Source organism: Scyliorhinus canicula, chromosome 3 (assembly GCF_902713615.1).
Source record: "Scyliorhinus canicula chromosome 3, sScyCan1.1, whole genome shotgun sequence".
NCBI lineage: Eukaryota > Metazoa > Chordata > Chondrichthyes > Carcharhiniformes > Scyliorhinidae > Scyliorhinus > Scyliorhinus canicula.
The window spans coordinates 55210332-55230806 of record NC_052148.1 but is presented as its reverse complement, the minus strand read 5'-3'; the positions used below and the strand labels follow the sequence as shown (position 1 = coordinate 55230806).

The following is a 20475-nucleotide window of genomic DNA, read 5'->3' as shown; positions in this document are numbered from 1 at the left end:
TAAGAACTGGCCATGTATTTATATAGTAATTCCTTCAACTAGTGAAGCAGATGTACTCCAAAACTATCACAATTTTCCAGATATCAGAATCTTCTAATTAAGGAGGCCAAGAAAATACTTACGTGACATTATGTTGTCTACATACTGTGGCAGGTATGGTGACCACATGTCTATTGTTTCTTTTCGTCCTTCTTTCTCAATTCTACGAAGCTCTGCCAACAGTAAAGCTTGAGCAGCTTCTCTCACCTTTCAAGAAAAGATTAAAATAGATTTATTTGGATGTGAAATGCCGTATAATAGGCATTAAATAAAACTGAAACACTTAAAAAGTCATTAAATTTACATATTTTTGGAAACATTTACACATTTTGAAGGATCAATTAATGGAGAAGAAATAGGAGTAGGTCATTTGGCTGCTCTATCCTTCTAAACCAAGCCAAGTAAGGACGGTTGGTTTTGATCCTTAAATAACATTGGTGAACGAGGTGGGTTTTTATGCCAATCCAGTAGTCAAATGGTCACCTTTACTTGCAGCAGTTTTTTATTCCAGATTTATTTAAGTAACTGAATTTAGTCTTCTTAGCTGTCGCAGTGGAATTTAAATTCATGTCTCTGGATCGTTAGTCCAGGCTTCTGAATTATTAGCTCAGTTACATAACCACTGAACGCCAGTCCTCAGTTTTCGGAAGGGAATTCCAGAGCCCAGGGCTGAGGCAGCTGAAAACATGGCCAGTTAAGCGAAGATACTCAGGGATTCACATGGGGGCAGAGTTGGAGGAATGCAAAGATCTCAAAGGGCTATTACAGAGCTAGAGAGGGGCATCCTTGGAGGGAGTTGAAAACACGGAGAATTTTAAGATAACAGCACCAACTGGCTGGGAGCCAATAAAGATCAGCAAGCACTGAGGTGATACTTCAATGAGACTTGACTGAGTTAGGTATGAGCAGCAGAATTTTGGATCAGATCAAATTTACTGAGGGATCAAGGTGGGAAGCCAGCTGAAACAGCACTGAAATAGTCAACTCTAGATATTACAAATGTACGGATGAGTGTTTCCGTAGCAGATGAGCTGAGGCAGATATGGAGCCAGGTAGCACAAATACATTGTGTCAAATACAGTAAATCTTGCTTTCCCACAAGTAATTCACAGACTTTATTTTTTTTTTAAATCGGGAACTGATATGACGACTTCTAAATTATTCAGCTTCATTTATTCTCTAAAAGAATACTATGCTCATGTGAATCTTGATCACCTAACCAAGAATACCAATGACAAGTAATTGAAGGAAGAGAATGGTGGGTGAGACAAGCAAAGGTGTGAGAAATCCAATTGCAATGAAAATATTTTAATAAATTGGGGATGGGGTATTGTCCTCAAACACCACATAAGTGAAATTCTTCTTCCCTAAACATGCATCACAATGTCAACTGTTGCAATGCTTAAGAAAGCAAACAGTATTTTGTGTTCAAGTTATTTATCAAAATGGTAAAATCCCAGCTGCCCCTCATTCAACTCCTCATAGAATCTTTCTCACAAAGCTGCACATTCAACAAAATTTCTGCCACAGCAGCAGAGGTGTGATGTCAAGGCTACCTCCTCATTTATCAAATATAGGTACAAAAAAACCATTTACTAGTCTCTATGAAAAGTTCTAAAACTGTAACAGTCAGCAATGTGTCATTGGGAACCATAAAGTACAAATTCTGCGCTGTAACAGCCTCAGATGTTCCAACAAAAAGCTGGAAATATCAAATTAGAATATTGGCACAATCTCCATTGGGGATGTTAAACCAAATTTACCAATAACCTGCAGATGAAGTTGCCAAGAAGATTTCATAATTTAAAAAAAAACTTCAAGACAAATCAGGACCAATGCACATTAAAAATAAATGAACAGGCAAATGATACTCCAAATAAAAATGCAAATTATTAGGGAGGGGGTGGGGATCGGCCAGTCCCTTTTCAAGTTACTTAATTGCTGGATATCTTGTTACTTCTGCCATAGAATTCATCTTCTAATCAGTGGTGGGGTCTCTTCGGTTGAGGATGATGGAAGTTTTCTAATGTCAGTGGGTCTGGTGTGCTGCCCTGGGTTAGTGAGGAGTGAGGCCAGTTGTATGATGAGTAATAGAATTTATAGTGCAGAAGGAGGCCATTCGGCCCATCAGGTCTGCACCAGCCTTGGCATGCGTTGGGTATCCTGGGGGTACTGACTTCTATGTGCGTATGCTGGGCTAGGCCAGGTCAGGTGCTGTAGCTGGTATCCTATTGTCCCCTTATGCTTGGGACGTCCCTCCTCGAAGGCACTCAGTACGGACATCCTGAAAGGCCGAGTCTTGATATGTGCTGAGTATCCTTAGTTTACTGACACCAAAGTGAACAAGGCTGGATTAGTTCCTGTACTATGGTTAATATCCTGCTGCCTCCCCACCACCCTCTCTTATGGTTGGGATGTTCCTTCTTAGCCGGTTGTTAGGAGAGGCTGAGTGAACTTTGAACGAGTAACATTTTCTCTTCTTTATCTTATGGTAAGATGTGTGTGTCAGAGAGTCATGGGTTTGTGGCTGTGTCCTGATCCTTTTTATGCTGAGATCCTCTCCTCTTTGTAGTTTGCCTTTCATGTCCCACCCCACTTAGTTTGTTGGGAGGCTCTGACCGCACTGATTATAATCCGAACCTATTGTATGAATACTTGCCGGAACCCTCAGTATAAATATGTGGAATGATCATCATCCGGGACTGTAGCAGCAGAGGTTGGAGTTTTATGATTCTTGAGGTATGTACAAAATATCCTTTTATAACTGGTGTTCTCGCGAATTTCTGTAGCAATGTTTTATTTTGGTTAATGTGAGGTTAAAGAATCTGTGATGACTCCTGCAAGGGTACAGACAAGTCTGATATCCGAGAGGGTGCTGTTAGTGTGTTATTAGAGCCTCTGGTGTTGCTAAAGTTGAGGGAGATGTGTTTTGCTGCGTGTCAGAACATGACGCAAAGATCATATCTTGAATTCTTTTGGTCGTTGCAGACAATCACCAAGTGGGAAGGTGTGCACCATTTTGCCATGTTTTCATGGCATTGCCCTCCTCTCCCTTGTTCTCTGGTAATGCGTACAGAGGTACCAAGTTGAGTCTAATGATTGTACTGGGCCAACTGTATAGAATTTCTCCTGTCCTCATCCGTATCTATGTGTCATGAGACATTTTTGCCATGCTGTACAATGCCTGTGGTTTTGTCTTACTTGGTAAGATGGAAAGATTTCAATAAATATACTTTTTTAAAAATGGAAATTATATTTTAAGTCGGGGATAAAACAAAGATACCACAAACACCCATCTCACTCCCTGCACAGTCTTTCCAATTCGGCCTCTGGTATGTTGGGAGTTCACACTTTTCTCACTCAACGGATTTGGTCTCCACCTGTAACTTCACTCCTTCCAAGTTCCCCACAGAAAAGTAATCACCCAAGCAACACACTCTTGCAGAACCTCCTTGCCTGGATGTGTGACAGATCCTGATAGCTCAGATGTCCCAAAGACTCTATTCGCTGACTCTTTTAATAGAACTCGTGAAACGTTCTGGTCAGTTCTGGCAAAATTGGAGCAGATCAATGGAATTCTCCAGTTCACCATCCATGCTCAACTTGGTCTTTCTGTCCCTTTTAGATTTATTTCGCACACAGCTCTTTGCAAATGTGCCTTCCCTGTTCTTGCCCTGCTTTTTTGGTATCTGGACACATAGGATCTATATCTTAACTTCCTCTCCGATTATTGCTGAAGCTTTTCATCTTGAACTCATCAGGACAAATGCAAGAATGTAAAATTTCAAACCAATCCAACAATTTGAAGGAGAAAAAGGTGCTGATTGGTTGACAAGTCAACTCTTGTTTAGCCATGACATTGCCATGGAAAAAGCAATGGCAACTCTAGATGCCCCAAGCCTCTGGTACTTCAGGCTTGTCCAAATTCTAGAAGCTCGCAAAGCCCCTATGTACGATCCCTGGCACCAGTTTTCAAAATAACAGTCAAAGAGGTGAGTTTCAATGATAAATTCTTCATGGAGCCTCTCATAGATTTTCATAGAATTTACAGTGCAGAAGGAGGCAATTCGGCCCATCGAGTCTGCACCGGCTCTTGGAAAGAGCACCCTACCCAAGGTCAACACCTCCACCCTATCCCCATAACCCAGTAACCCCACCCAACATTAAGGGCAATTTATTTGGACACGAAGGGCAATTTATCATGGCCAATCTACCTAACCTGCACATCTTTGGACTGTGGGAGGAAACCGGAGCACCCGGAGGAAACCCACGCACACACGGGGAGGATGTGCAGACTCTGCTCAGATAGTGACCCAAGCCGGAATCGAACCTGGGACCCTGGAGCTGTGAAGCAATCGTGCTATCCACAATGCTACCGTGCTGCCCTTAAATCTCTCCTCTAATCACAGACCATTTCTATCCCACTTTTGCTTCTGAAAGGCGGACTAGTGAGCCTATCAGCAGAAAATAAGGGAGGGAAACAATCTCTGATTGTAAGAGTCGCCAACACCAGTATTAGAGAGTGTGCTGAGGGCTGCTTGGTCAAGGGAAGCAAAGCAAAGGGCTGGAATCTGGGGAGGGCGAGGCAGAGTAGGGGCCCGGGGAAAGCAAAGTTTTAAATCTCCTTCAATAAACTTAGTTTAAAATCCGTTCGTATACTGCTATTTTCACAACACGAGGATGTGAATGCGGTCACCTCCTAAATATTTGAAAAGAAAAACATTTCAAGGATGCACATTTTTGCTTTATTTTCACTTAGTCAGTAGTTCTTTCTATGATCGATCAAATTAGGGGTGGAATAGTCTCCTCCTACTCTGTAAACCTCTATGATTCTATATAACTCTTTCAGAAAAGAAGTGGAATGGTTCATTATGCAGGACTGCACCAACATTTAGAAGAGGTAAGGGGTAATTTATTGAGTAATGATGCAATGGCATTAAACATGGGTTTAAAAAGGCTAAAGACTGTGGGAAGAATAATAAATGGTAACCAGGGCCAAGGAAATCAATTGGAGGGCCCAAAAAAGAACGATTCAGACAAGACATTGTATGATGAAGCTCTATCACATATTCTGGGCCAAAGTTTAGAGAACACCAATGTATATCATGGAGTTCACCTGACCCACAACTTTGAATAGATTTTGGTTATGGAGAGCACAAGGGCCCAATTTACAGGTGTGATGCAACAGAGAACTAAAAGTATTTTTAAACAAAAACAATGTTTATTCTATGAACCCAGTTAACATTTTATTAACGCATAGTAAACAGTTTAACAACAACCAATCCTGATAACAACCCAAAAGATACAGTACTCTATAGATAACACTTAATAACTTTCCAAACAGCATCCATTAGTCAAAAACCCCTTTTGACATAGACAGTAGGTTTGCATTCCTTATAGAAACAGGTATTACTTTGAAATCAAGTGATCTGGAGACATTCTTTAGAGAGAGAGAGATACAGCTTCGTCTTTGAATGCAGCTCTCCAACTGAAAATGAAACTAAACAGAGCCAAAAAAGCTTTCAGCACAAAACAAAAGTAAAAAGCAGAGCAGAGCCCAGCTCCACCCACACAATGACATCACTGCAGTTATTTGATGAAGCAACTTTTCTTAAAGGGACATGCACATGACACACAACACTGATAGGATTATATGGCACATGGAAAAACTGTTCCCAATGTACATACTATGTTACATTTAAACTCCAAGGCCTATACTGCATAAAATTGTCCCTGGATAAATATTCCTTTGTTCCCATTATTCATCCTCTGCATATCATATTATTTCCTCCAGCAGCAATGCAACAAATAGTGTCTCACGGAATATTTGATGAAGTCAATCAAATCTACCCTGTATAAACCTCAATTCCATTGGGTATGAAACTGTACTGTGAAATCTAGAAATTACTTTTGCATAACATCCCATAAGTAAGGTTAAAATGTATGTTTATCGCTACCAGAATTCACTGCCAATGCCATAAAATCTAATACAAAGCAATTGCAGCGTTAACACTTAAATTAAATTTGCATTGCAGTGCTTGTCTATTTGCTCATCTGTTATCTCAAAGCAAATCTGTGCATGATCAAACAGGAGAGGCTGCATCAATAGAAATAATCCAAATCTTTTCAACACATTTGGAAACAACATTCTGTTCGGCAAATAGCTTGGTGCGCATCAGTTCAATCAGCAGCATGTCCTTAAATAAAGCCTTACCTCTAAACAACGATCTTGCCATCGCCGGGCCAACATCTCTAGGAGGGGTGGTCTAAACTTGTCCTGTCCCAGGTAATCAGGAAGCATTACGCAATGCATGGCTGCTAGTTGACTCCAGCCTATAAAAGTACATCAAGAGCATTGTGCATGATGATACATTGAATATTGAGCTGAAGTTACCACAACCCTAATAGTCTTGCACACATTTTATTCAAAATGAAGTACCAAAGTTTGCTTTAACTAGAATTTCTCCTAAAGCTTGCATCAGAGAGATACGAGAACCTACACTGTTGACTGCTTCTGTTTAAACAAAAACTTTAAAACACTTCCCATTTAATAGCACATTTAAGAAGCGTCTTTTTCAACTGCTCATTTTCAAGGCCAAATGCAAAATATGTTGATTGAAAAACAAATTGTCTGTATTATTTAAATAACCTTAACAGAAAAAAGGACCAACGCAAACTAACTGCAGAGTTTCTATAGTGACAAAATACAAGATTCAAATCTAATTATAAAATTCAAAATGATGTAAACCATTTCCTTAAAGACATTATCCATTCAAACTGCAATGACAAAACATAATATAAAGGCAACATAAAAAATTGCTAAAATTGATAAATGCAACAATATATTGTGGACTACAAAGACAGCAAAATGCATAATTTTGACAAAATAGTCGAAAAAGGAGTTTACAAGAAACAGTATGCAGCTACTATTAACATGTTCATAATAGATTTAATATATACACAATGAACACAGTGATATATTTTAAGTGGATCATTTGTCATTTTTAAAATCACTTTCCAATTTGCAAACTCTTTGGGTCCATTAACCAGAAAATGAGAATCTGAGGATGCTTGAATATCAGAAATAATTTCAAGTGTAATCCAAAATGTGGGAGACAATCAAACAGGAATTTGATTTAAATCACCATCAATGTCCAGCGATGGATTGTAGACAGGTCTCACTTGATGATGTGACGGAAATGGATCTTCTTGTCATTGCAACAAAAGCCACACAAATTATGCTCTCAGACCATCTCTGACCAGCAGCTTTGAACAAGGGGCAACTGAATAACGACAAGACTAATACTGGGTGCTCTGAATGACCAGTAGAGTTATGCCCCTTTGTCACTTCGGATAGCTTTTCAGATTTCCTCATGGACTTCGATTCAGCAGAACTTCTGCTTAATTTGTTGCAGCAAAAACATTCCCATTTTTAATTTACTCTACTTGGCAGCGAATCATGGAAAGACGTAGCTGAAACTGTTTCTTATGACACACTTTGTCCCGTTCAATCAAAATTTGAATAATTTATATTTCATACATTCAACTGACTTACTTATGAAAATGCAACATTTTTCATCCCATGTTGAGAAAACTTGTATGGAGGCAAAAAAATGAAAGTGCATTCTAATTGTTTTCTTACTGTAAAAGCTCAAGGAAAATCACCTTCTGCACAAATGCACTTACCTCTACGCAAGGCTGGTTAACGTTGCATGATAAATAACTACTGAAATTAACAGAATGAAAGCTGGTATGATGTATTAGAGAGGGAGCAGAATACCTTCATTGACTGAGGGGCAGTTATGTAAAACATTGCCAGAGCAGTCAGCCTCATGGGCAGCAACAGCAGCTTGGAAAAGAAAAGGAAGACAGAAAAGAGAAGAGAAGCAGAGTAATTTTTAGAGGACAAAATAAAAATAATAGCATTAGTAAGAGTGGAAAAATGAGATTGTAAAAAATATTAATGAAGTATTAATCCATGGTTTAGTAAAACCACCATTTAGTAGAATCCACAGTCCTTTTAACTGCAAGATCTTCACAATAATGCACATGAAATTCTTATGCTACTTTCAATGACGTTCTTAAAAAACATTGCATTGTCTTAAAATACCTGGCACTGCTGTAAGTCTGTGCAAATAAAAAGTGATGTGAAAGTTCCAGCAAACTATTTTTCTTGAAAAGCAGTCTAATGATCAGTGCCTTTAATAGCAATGTAATAACTATAAACAAAACATATTTTCAAATCAAGAGGAGAAAAATCATTCCAATAAAAATTAATTCCCCTAAACCCAATGACCAAAAATATATAAACTGTAATCTGTGTTGGAAATAATCCACCAAGCATGAAGAGTGACCATAAAAAAAATCATATTAATTTTATTCAGGGATTATAATTTATATACTCTATCCTATAATGTTATTATCCAATTCGAGACCAGTAATCCCAGTTACCCATTAGAAGCATAAAGCCACAAAGTTCGGCACAACATCGTGGGCCGAAGGGCCTGTTCTGTGCTGTACTTTTCTACGTTTGAAGGGCATATGTTAGCTTTTTTGTAAAGTGAGAAGCGTCAAGTCACAACTGCTGAATCTTGATGTTGACTTTTAGTTGGATATCCAATCTGACGAATTTTCAAATTCTATTTTATTTTTCTGATAACATTTCAAATTCTGATTAAAATAGGTGAGAGGCACTCTTGTTTTAACACAAAATAAAAGCTGTTTCAATGATCTGGATACAATTCAAATCAGAATTGCGAATTAATATAGGTATCAAGGTTAACATTGCTTGACCCGAAGCACAGTTTTACTCAATTACATTTTTTAAAAATAAATTTAGAGTACCCAATTATTTTTTCCAATGAAGGGGCAATTTAGCATGGCCAATTCACCTAACCTGCACATCTTTGGGTTGTGGGAGCGAAACCCACACAGACACGGGGAGAATGTGCAAACTCCACACGGACAGTGGCCCAGGGCCGGGATTCGAACCCGGGTCCTCAGCGCCGTAGGCAGTAATGCTAACCACTGTGCCACCGTGCTGCCCTCTCAATTACTTTTTACGTGAATTTACTATCATGGGCAAAAGAAATTCATTTCTGGCCAGTTTTAATTTTGTGTATAAATGTCATTTAAATATCTGCCTCATTATTTTTGTTTCATCTCAAAATTAGAACAGATTCTCTGTTCGGCTCATCATCTACTCAAACACTTGTACTGACTCACCACATTTACAATAAATCTTCAAAATGCCTGTGCAAAAATAGTGCCATGTTCTGCAGATCAAGTGATTTTCTGGTGCATTGTTTCAGTGAACCTTACTTCTGCCCTTTTGTCACAAAAAGTAAACCACCGTCAAATAATTCGGTCTGATGTTGAACAGCAAATTATGGCCTGGCACAAAATTAAAATTACCACTAATTTTAATTAAGCCTGCTGCAAGAAAATGTAGTTCACTAAAAAACATTTACATTTTTCAATGGTTAACAGTAGTCTACTACAGTATGATCATTATGTACTGGGTCAGATTGTCGACAAAAGACATTTGTTCCCATCATCTACTGGTTACATCATTCAAAACGAACAATATGAATAGGATTGTTTTTTGGAAAATGGCTCATATAATTTAAGGTCAATGAGACTACTAAAAATAAAATCCTCATTCCAGATTTATTTTGTAAAAATTCATTTCAACCCGATTGTTTACTTTAGTCTGCAAGGTTTTCTTTCCCTAAATTATTCATTTTTTCACACAGAAATAATTCTACTTACTCATTGTAAATCTCATCTAGTTATTAACAGAAATGTTTAAAGATTCTGTCCTAGTTATTAATGCTGTTACTTGGAGCACCTCAGGGTTCAATATTAGAATCATTATCGTTTTACATTTTAAATTGCAATTCACTCAGCCATTCTTTCCTCCAGAAAGAATGAGGAATTTTCGTAGTTTTTATAATTGAATCTGTGTAACAAATTAAATGTGTTAACTATCATCTAATCAGGCTGAAATCGGTAGCAAGTGGGCTTCCAGAGTCCATAAAATGGGATCAACAATCATTTGGGTAATTCAGGGCAGCAAGCTCAGGTTTGCATTTGATGACGTGTGACAAATTTAATAGTTCTTCAAGGAGCTCATGTTTAATACTCAAGAAGCTAATATTTAATACTCAAAAGGCTCATGTCAAAAGTGTTTGTAACAATATCACACAGGAAGCTTGACGAAATTAAAAGGGTAATATGGCAGTATGGAGAGGAAGTTTGTTAAAAGACAGAAAGCAGAGAAATGGTTTCTGGATGTTTGTGTACCAGATGAAAGTAGACAATGGAGACACCCAGGGGTCAATGCTTAGAGTAGTTAAATAATCCTGCCTTGGTTACGGGAGAACAATATCAACATTTTGGACAAGAACAAAAAGCAGCTGGTTTTAACTGGGAAGAGGAAAGTGAATGATTACAGGAGAACGTATGGATTGGTAGGTTAAAGGGACAGATGTTAAGTGGCATGCATTTGAGACAGCTTCCTGGAGCAATTCATTGTGCAACCAACTGGAAAAGGAGGCTATTTTGGATGTTGTTTTGTGTAATTAGACATAGTTAATTTGTAATTTCCTGGTAATGGACCCTACATAGATAGTGATCATAATATGAGGAGTTTCATGTTGAGCTCAAGTCCGAAACTAAAGTATTGAAGTTAAACACAGCCAATCACAGAATTAGGAGGAGCAACGTGGCCGAGGTAGATTGGAAAATTAGATTAAAAGGTAAGTGAGCAATCGCGGTTAGAACATTGAACAGAGTGCAGCAGGCCATTCGGCCCATCGAGTCTGCACCGACCCATCTAAATCCCCACCTCCACTCTATCCCGCAACCCAATAACTCCTCCTAACCGTTATTTTGGTCACTAAGGGCAATTTATCATGGCCAATCCACCCAACCTGCACGTCTTTGGACTGTGGGAGGAAACCGGAGCACCCGGAGGAAACCCACGCAGACACAGGGAGAACGTGCAGACTCCGCACAGTGACCCAGGTTGTTTAAAGAAATGTTTGTAATGCTCAATTAATATACATTCTATTATAAAATAAAAATGCCACAAAAATGATCCATCCATGTCCAACAAAAGAGGTTCTAGATGGTATTACATTGAGAGGAGAGGCTTATAATTTTGCCAAGAGTAATAATCTCAAGGCTTTAGGTTTTTAGAAATGAGCAGAGGGTGACCAAAAAAATAGATTAAAGGAATAGGAGTGTAAGTTAGCAAGAAAATCAAAATTAAGAGCTCCAACAGGTACCTAAAATCTGGAAAAGAGCAGCCTAAGGAAATGGAGGAGAGAAGAAATTTCTATGGGGAATAAAGAAATGACAGAAGGACACAAACTAGACACACAACAAAAATCATGCAAAACCGAAGAGCTAATGACAATAAGGAACATAAAGCAACTTATCAGCAGAGAAAAAGTACAAGAGAAACTAATGTTCTAAATTTCAAAGAATTCCGCAGGCCTGATGGCCAGCATCTAAGGGTCCTACAAAGTGCCTGCAGGATGTGATCTTTCAAAATTTCCTAGAATCTAGAATGGTCCAACTGGAAAAGAAGATGGCAACATAACAACTCTTAGTCAACAATTAGGGAATGAGAAAACAGGGAACTACAGGCTGGTTATTTTGACATCAGTTGTTGGGAAACTGCTGGAATCCATTATGGAGGACGTGATACCAAGACACTTGGAAAATCCTAACATGATTAGGCAGAGTCAACATTGTTTTATTGCAGAGAAATTGAGTTTGACAAAGGTACGAGAGATTTTTAGGGTACAACAATTAAAGGGCAACTAAAGAGCATATAGTACTTTTGGATTTTCAAAAGGCATTTGAGAACGTGCTACACAAAAGATTATTGCAAAGAATAACAGGTCATTGAGATTAGGATAATATATTAGCATAGATAGAGTTTTGGTTGAATGTCAGAAAAAAGACAGAAGATCATTTCAGGTTGGCAGGCTGTTACAAGCGGGATTCCACAAGGATCAATGCTAGGGATAATCTATATTATTACCTCGGTGAAGGGACCAAGTGTAATGCATTATATTTGGGGAAGTAAGCTGGATGAGGAGGATACAAAGAGTCCACAAAGGGATAGGGCCAAAAAAAGTGAGTGGGCCAAGTTGACAAATCAAGTATAATTTGCAGACATTTAAAGCTATTTATTTTGATGGGATGACCAGAAAAAGACTGGACTGGATTCTCCGATTTTGAGGCTATGTCCGGAGGATGCGTCTGGTTTTACGACGAAAAGGTTGGTGCTGTCCCCGCACCGATCCTCCAAATGGTGAGGAGCTAGCAGTCGCGCCACGTAAAATGCACGGATATAAACCCCTGGAGAATTGCCGAGTTCATGGCCGCACATGCGCACAGCGACGACCTGCATCGGTCGCGCCGTACAACATGGCACAGGTCGCGCACGGATCCAACCTGCCAGATAGTGTACCCCTGGACACACTTTCGCCAACCCCCATCAGTCTCCCCAGCCCTCGCTGAAGCCCCCCCCCCCGGCCAGCAGCATGGCTCCCACCCGACTTGAGTTGCTAGATCTGTTCAAAGTGTTATTATATTTAGCATGATGGTAGTGCCACACAACAGATTTAGGGTTAACCTCAATGTGAAGGTGGGACTTAGACTACACTAAGGATACCATGCAGAATTCACGAAAACAGAGAGCACACATGTGCCCCGCTCAATCAGGGGAGGGGTTCAGGTAGTGTGCTGAGGCCATCCCAACAACATGCGGCATACCCCTTGATGATGCCATTTTGGAGGGGACGGAGCATCCGAAAACAGGCACCTCCCCCGATTCAGTCGTAAACAGGGATTACGATGTCGCCGTTGGGCAACAGAAAATCCTGCCCGCTATCTTTCACATGATGAGTTGGAGACTCTTGACTCCATAAAAGCTCATGGATTCAGGTTAAACATGGGCAAGGAAACTGCCTGCTGATTATCACATATCAGCCACAATCAGCTGATGAATTAGTATTTCTCCATGTTTAACACCACTTGGAGGAAGCATCAAGGGTGGCAAGGTCGCAGAATATACTCTGGTTGGGGGACTTCAATGTCCATCATCAAGAATACCTTGGTAGTACCAACACAGACTCAGTTGGACAGATCCTGACGGAAAAAACATTTTTTCTTTATAAATTTAGAGTAACCAATTCTTTTTTTTTCCCCAATTAAGGGGCAATTTTAGAGTGGCCAAATCACCTACCCTGCACATCTATACGTTGTGGGAGTGAGACGCACGCAAACACGGGGAGAATGTGCAAACTCCACAAGGACAGTGACCCAGGGCTGGGATCGAACCCAGGTCCTCAGCGCTGTGAGGCTGCAGTGCTAACCACTGCGCCAGCTTGCTGCCCAGGTAAAAACGCATACTTGACCATATCCTCACAACCTGCCTGCCACAGATGCATCTGTCTGTGACAATATCGGTAGGAGTGACCACCGCACAGGCCTTGTGTAGACTAAGACCCACCTTCACATTGAGGTTAACCCTAAATGTGTTGTGTGGCACTACCATCATGCTAAATATGACAATACTTTGAACAGATCTAGCAACTCAAGACTGGGCATCTACGAAGCGCTGTGGGCAATCAATAGCAGCAGAATTGCACTGAACCGTGCAGAAAGACAAGCCAGGAGCAACACCAAAAACGAGGTGGAAGTGTCAACCTGGTGTCTCTCCAACACAGGACTACTTGCCAAAAGCATAAGCAGCAAGTAATAGAGTGAAGCAATTCCACAATCAACGGATCAGATCTCAACTGCAGACCAGACACATCCTTCTGTGAACGGTGGTGAACAATTAAACTCACTGGAGCAGGAGGTTTCATAAATATCTCGAACAGGCCGAGGGCGAGGGAGTATTCCTTTTTCTCCCACGTCCATAGAGTGTACTCCAGAATCGATTTCTTCGTGTTGAGCAGGGGGCTGATCCCGAGGGTACGGGAAGCTGAGTACTCGGCCATTGCGATCTCTGATCATGCACCGCATTGGGTGGATGTGGAAATGGGGGAGGCGCGGGACCAGCGCCCGCTGTGGCGGCTGGATGTGGGGCTGTTAGCGGACGACGAGGTGTGTAAAAGGGTCCGGAAGAGCATTGAGAGCTATCTGGACTTGAATGACACGGGTGAGGTGCAGGTGGGGATGGTCTGGGAGGCCCTGAAGGCAGTGATCAGGGGAGAGCTGATCTCCATAAGGGCGCATAGAGAAAGAAAGGAGAGGCAGGAGAGGGAGAGGCTGGTGGGGGAGCTATTGGAAGTGGATAGGAGATATGCGGAGGCACCAGAGGAGGGGCTGCTGGAAGAACGGCGCAGCCTGCAGGTCAAGTTCGACCTGCTGACCACCAGGAAGGCAGAGACGCAGTGGAGAAGGGCACAGGGCGCAGTCTATGAGTATGGGGAAAAGGCGAGCAGGATGCTGGCACACCAGCTTCGCAAACGAGATGCGGCTAGGGAGATTGGGGGAGTGAAGGAGAGGGGCGGGAAGGTAGTGCAGAAGGGGCAAGAAGTGAACGGGGTCTTCAGGGATTTTTACAAGGAGTTGTATCGGTCTGAGCCGCCGACAAGGAGAGGGGGAATGGAGGACTTCCTAAACAAATTGAGGTTCCCAAGGGTCCAGGAGGGGCTGGTAGAAGGGCTGGGGGCGCCAATAGGGCTAGAGGAGCTAGTCAAGGGAATAGGTCAGATGCAAGCGGGGAAGGCGCCGGGGCCAGATGGGTTCCCGGTGGAATTCTATAAGAAAAATGTGGACTTGGTGGGACCGGTACTGGTACGAGCCTTTAATGAGGCGCGAGAGGGGGGGGTTCTGCCCCCGACAATGTCGCAGGCTCTGATCTCCCTGATATTGAAGCGGGATAAAGACCCCGTGCAGTGCGGGTCCTACAGGCCTATCTCGCTTCTGAACGTGGATGCCAAGTTGCTGGCAAAGATCCTGGCAGCTAGAATAGAGGATTGTGTGCCAGGGGTAATCCATGAGGACCAGACGGGGTTCGTGAAGGGGCGGCAGCTCAACACGAACGTGCGGAGATTGCTGAATGTAATTATGATGCCGGCAGTGGAGGGGGAGGCTGAGATAGTGGTAGCGCTGGACGCGGAGAAGGCATTCGATAGGGTGGAGTGGGAGTACCTGTGGGAGACGTTGAAACGGTTTGGGTTTGGGGAAGGGTTTATTAAGTGGGTGAAGTTGCTCTACTCGGCCCCGACGGCGAGTGTAGTGACAAACGGGAGGAGGTCGGAGTATTTCGGGCTCCACCGAGGGACCAGGCAGGGATGTCCCCTATCCCCCCTACTTTTCGCACTGGCGATTGAACCGTTGGCGATGGCACTGAGGGGTTCAGGGGGGTGGAGAGGACTGACTAGGGGAGGGGAGGAACATCGAGTATCGCTGTATGCGGATGATCTACTGCTGTACGTGGCAGACCCAGAAGGGGGAATGCCGGAGATAATGGAACTATTAGCAGAGTTTGGGGACTTTTCGGGGTACAAATTAAATTTGGGCAAAAGCGAGGTTTTTGTGATACACCCGGGGGACCAGGGAGAGGGTATTGGGAGACTCCCCTTCAAGCGAGCAGGAAAGAGCTTTAGGTACTTAGGGGTGCAGGTGGCAAGGAACTGGGGGACCCTCCACAAGTTGAACTTTTCCAGGCTGGTGGAACAGATGGAGGAGGAGTTTAAGAGGTGGGACATGGTACCGTTGTCGCTGGCGGGGAGGGTGCAGTCAATCAAAATGACGGTCCTCCCAAGGTTCTTGTTTTTATTTCAGTGCTTGCCCATCTTCCTCCCTAGGGCCTTCTTCAAAAAGGTGACGAGTAGCATCATGAGCTACGTGTGGGCGCATGGCACCCCAAGGGTGAGGAGGGTCTTTTTGGAGCGGAGTAGGGACAGTGGAGGGCTGGCACTGCCCAATCTCTCGGGGTACTACTGGGCGGCAAATGTGTCAATGGTGCGCAAGTGGATGATGGAAGGGGAGGGGGCAGCTTGGAAACGAATGGAGAGGGCGTCCTGTGGCAACACAAGCCTGGGGGCCCTAGTAACGGCACCATGGCCGCTCCCCCCCACGAGGTACACCACGAGCCCGGTGGTGGCGGCCACCCTCAAGATATGGGGGCAGTGGAGGCGACATAGGGGTGAAATGGGAGGTCTGTTGGCGGCGCCAATAAGAGGGAACCATAGATTCATCCCGGGGAACATCGACGGGGGATTTCAGAGCTGGTACAGGGTGGGCATACGGCAGCTGAAGGACCTGTTTATAGAGGGGAGGTTTGCGAGCCTGGGAGGGCTGGAGGAGAAGTTTGAGCTCCCCCCGGGAAACATGTTCAGATATTTACAAGTGAAGGCATTTGCTAGGCGGCAGGTGGAGGGGTTTCCCCTGCTCCCCAGTAAGGGGGCGAGTGATAGGGTGCTCTCGGGGGTCTGGGTCGGAGGGGGGAAGATATCAGACATCTACAAGATAATGCAGGAGGCGGAAGCAGCATCGGGGGAGGAGCTGAAAGCCAAGTGGGAAGGGGAGCTGGGAGAGCAGATAGAAGACGGGACGTGGGCGGATGCACTGGAGAAGGTCAACTCTTCCTCCTCGTGTGCGAGACTGAGCCTCATTCAATTTAAGGTGCTGCATAGAGCTCACATGACGGGGACAAGGATGAGCCGGTTCTTTGGGGGTGAGGACAGGTGTGTCAGATGTCTGGGAAGCCCAGCGAACCATGTGCATATGTTCTGGGCATGTCCGGTGCTGGAAGGGTTCTGGAAGGGGGTGGCAAGGACGGTGTCGAAGGTGGTGGGGTCCAGGGTCAAACCAGGATGGGGGCTTGCGATCTTTGGGGTCGGGGTAGAACCGGGGGTACAGGAGGCTAGGGAGGCCGGAATACTGGCCTTTGCGTCCCTAGTGGCTCGACGAAGGATATTAATTCAATGGAAGGACGCGAGGCCTCCAAGCGTTGAAACTTGGATTAACGATATGGCTAGCTATATTCAGCTAGAAAGGATCAAATTTGCCCTGAGAGGGTCGGTACAGGGATTCGCCAGGCGGTGGCAACCTTTCCTTGACTTTTTAGATCAGAGATAGACGTTCGGGGTCGTGGCAGCAGCAACCCGGGGGGGGGGGGGGGGGGGGAGGGGGAGGGGGGGGGGAGGGGAGGGGGGGGGGCAGCAAGGGTCGTGGGGGGACACGCACGACTGTAACGCGGGCAAGCCTGCTCGCTGCTCATGTCTGAAACTGTAGGCTGCCTTGGTTGTTAAGGTCGCCTGGGGGGGGGGGGGGGGGGGGGGGGAGGACTGGTGCGCGCGAGAGGGCGGGCGAGGGAGGGACATTTGCCTAGAGGGATTGTGTTGTAAATAATTTAAAAATTAGTAGGGGTAAATGTCTGTATGGAAAAACTCTTTCAATAAAATTATTTTAAAAAAATAAATATCTCGAACCTTAATGATGGAGGAGCCCAGCACATCTGTGGCAAATGATAAGGCTGAAGCATTCACACCAATCTTCAGACAGAAGTGCAGAGTGATTGATCCATCTTAGCCTCCTCCAGAGGTCCCCAGCATAACAGATGTTCGTTTTCAGCCAATTCGATTCACTCCATGTGATATCAAGAAATAGCTGAAGACTCTGGATGCTGCAAAGGCTATGGACCCTCACAATATTCCTGCAATAGTACTGAAGACTTGTGCTCCAGAACTTGCCATGCCCCTAGCCATGGTGTTCCAGTACAAATACAACACTGGCATCTATCTGCCAATGTGGAAAATTTCCCAGGTATCTACTGTACACAAGAAACAGAACAAATCCAACCCGGCCAATTACCACCCCATGGGTCTACTCGCGATCCTCAAAAGATTTTGCCATTGCTTCACTGTCACTGGGTTAAAATCCTGGAATTCCCTCCCTAACCGCACTGTGTGTGTACCTACACCTCAGGGACTGCAGCTGTTCAAGAAGGCAGCTCAACACCAACTTCTGAAGAGCAATTAAGGATGGGTAATAAATGCTGGCCTAGCTGTCAATGCATAAATGCTGGCCTAGCTGTCAATGCCCACATCCGGTAAATAATTTTTTTGAAAATCACACATGCGCAATTAAATGCTGAAATCCGAAGTTGTTGTCAGTGATTCTGCACTTCACCATAGGCTGTGCCATTAAAGTCCCCTTATACTGCAATAAAGTATAAATCTCTGAAGTAACAAGAACTTGCCCTTTGACGCGATTAGCCAACCAGTGAAAACCCATGAAAAAGTTGCATCTTGCTGAATGAGGTGTAACGATGTACTAAGTTCATATTTACTGTGAAAGCCTCTCTGGTTCTGAAATTTTATATTTCTACATTGTCAAATTTTTCCATTACAATAAAGGAAAATTTCTTGAATAAAATGTTTTTGTGTGCGATATTTTAGTTTCTACCTTAATCCCATGTACATGTCTCAATCATCTCTTCTGCTTTCTATAAAATTTAATTTAAAAAAGGATAATCAGTGCATTTTACTTCCTGGATTGCTGTTTATGAGAATATTTCAAGTTGATTGGCTGCTTATCCTGTTTGATGCCTGGACATTGCCTTGTCTTGGTGCCAGATTCCAATTAACTTTGGGAAAAGGGGAAATCAAAACAGAGTGGAGAGTGGAGCTGCAGAAGTCTTGGATGGTGGGAGGGTCTTCAGAGTTTCTGATTTGATGTTGCGCTCGGTGACCCAGCAAAGTGTGTTGGTCTACCAGGTTCTTGATATTTCAATTAGTGTCTATTCTACAAGTGTAATCCTTTCAAAACCTTTCATAATTTTGAAGGTAGTGTAGCCACCTGGGTTGGCCACTTCCCGACTCCAAAATAGATGCCCGCTAAGAATGCAGGGAAATTCAGTCAAGCGCAGGGAAACAAGCAAGTACAAAGTTTCCTGTAGATTAGAACTTGCAGAACCCAGACGGAACCGAAACCAAAAACAATCTGCATAGTAATGAGCAATTGGTAACATTAAGAGTAATCAAGACCAAACCAGACTCCTCGGCGCCAGCAGGAGCCAAGACAAAGGAAGGCCAACGGACACTTAGGAACCACCCAGCGATTGGGAACAGCTCCAGTATTGGAGAAATCGATCCAAGTGATCAGAACTTAGTCCAATCACTTGGAACCAGATACGGGGTCCACCCAAAAGGGCGCGAAGCCCCTGGGGACTATAAAATAGAGTCCCCAAGTTCAGTTCGATCTTCTTGGCAGGGTCTCTCAGCAGCTCGAAACAACCCTTGACCGTGACCTGCCTAGCAGCTGCACCAACCAAATAAGTGTCCAGTCACGCACGCTACGAGATAGGCGCTCCTAACCCTTAGTCCATACCAGCTGGAAGCCTGCAGACTCAGAATAGAATGAAAGGCCATTTGTTCCCCTGATCTGGTGGGCCAGTTTCCAAAGCTAAGTATTGGCCTTTTAGTGTTAGAAATAGTCTGGCGAGTAGTATTTTATACTTGAGTAGCGATTGACTGTGTATATAATAAATGTGTTTTGATTTGAACCTTACTAACTGGTGTATTGAGTTATTGATCAGCACTTGAACTTGAACCTCGTGGTCGTATCAGAAAGATACCTGGCGACTCTAGAGCAAGGTGATTAAACAGAGCAAATTAAGGAAAACACAACGAGCAACAGTACCCATTAGATTCATCCCTGACCTGCAATGCAACCCAGATTTACAACTCATTAATCATAACTTCAACTATTTGTGAAAGCTTAACTACCTTATAGTCTGACAAATGTGCAACTGTTAGCATATTTCTAGTATAGTCAGTAAATACATTGACAAAGAGTCATCGGACTCGAAACGTTAGCTCTTTTCCCTCCCTACAGATGCTGCCAAACGTGCTGAGATTTTCCAGCATTTTCTCTTTCGTTTCAGATTCCAGCAACCTCAATAATTTGCTTTTATCCAAAATACATTTTTAGTTTCCTCTTTTATACCTCTGTGTTAACATTGTAATTTTTGGGGGGGTTTCCCAAGTTTGCGTGTTCACATCAGGCTAAGAAATATTAGTTAATCTTGCAGTGTCTATTTTAAAAGTATAGCTTGCAGGCAGCCCATTATTCTAAGACAGTTTAGATGCCAAAGGAGTCATGTGGTGTTTGTCTGGTCATACAGTAGCCTTATTCACAATTCAGTTAAGTTTGTAAGCATGATTAGCTTGGAGACAGTTAAAAAGCAATCTGAAAGTAACAGGAGAATTGAGTTGACAATTGCAGTCCAAGATAAGGATGGCGCTAGAGCATCGGGCCCATTGCGGTCCAAGATATACAATCTCTCTTTTGTTTGGCTGTAGTGAAGAATCTATTTACAGTAAACATGTTTGAATAAAGCTACTGGATTTGGCATGGCTGTCGAAATGTTAACAGTTTATCTAGTGTTTTAAA

The 20475-nt window shown here is 43.1% G+C and overlaps 1 protein-coding gene across 6 annotated transcripts in view; it reads right to left on the bottom strand.

The window, feature by feature from the left end:
- Positions 1–20475, bottom strand: part of LOC119962662 (WD repeat-containing protein 7) — an 869538-nt gene that overhangs the window by 585228 nt on the left and 263835 nt on the right. For 4 of the 6 annotated variants that reach the window (XM_038790561.1, XM_038790562.1, XM_038790559.1 and 1 more), the window contains 3 exons: positions 7820–7888; positions 6254–6372; positions 123–246 (listed from right to left, as the gene is read on the bottom strand). In XM_038790561.1, the coding sequence (XP_038646489.1) occupies positions 123–246; positions 6254–6372; positions 7820–7888 (312 nt within the window). The remainder of the gene's footprint in view (positions 1–122; positions 247–6253; positions 6373–7819; positions 7889–20475) is intronic. The other 2 variants (XM_038790560.1, XM_038790564.1) reach the window with 1 other exon arrangement.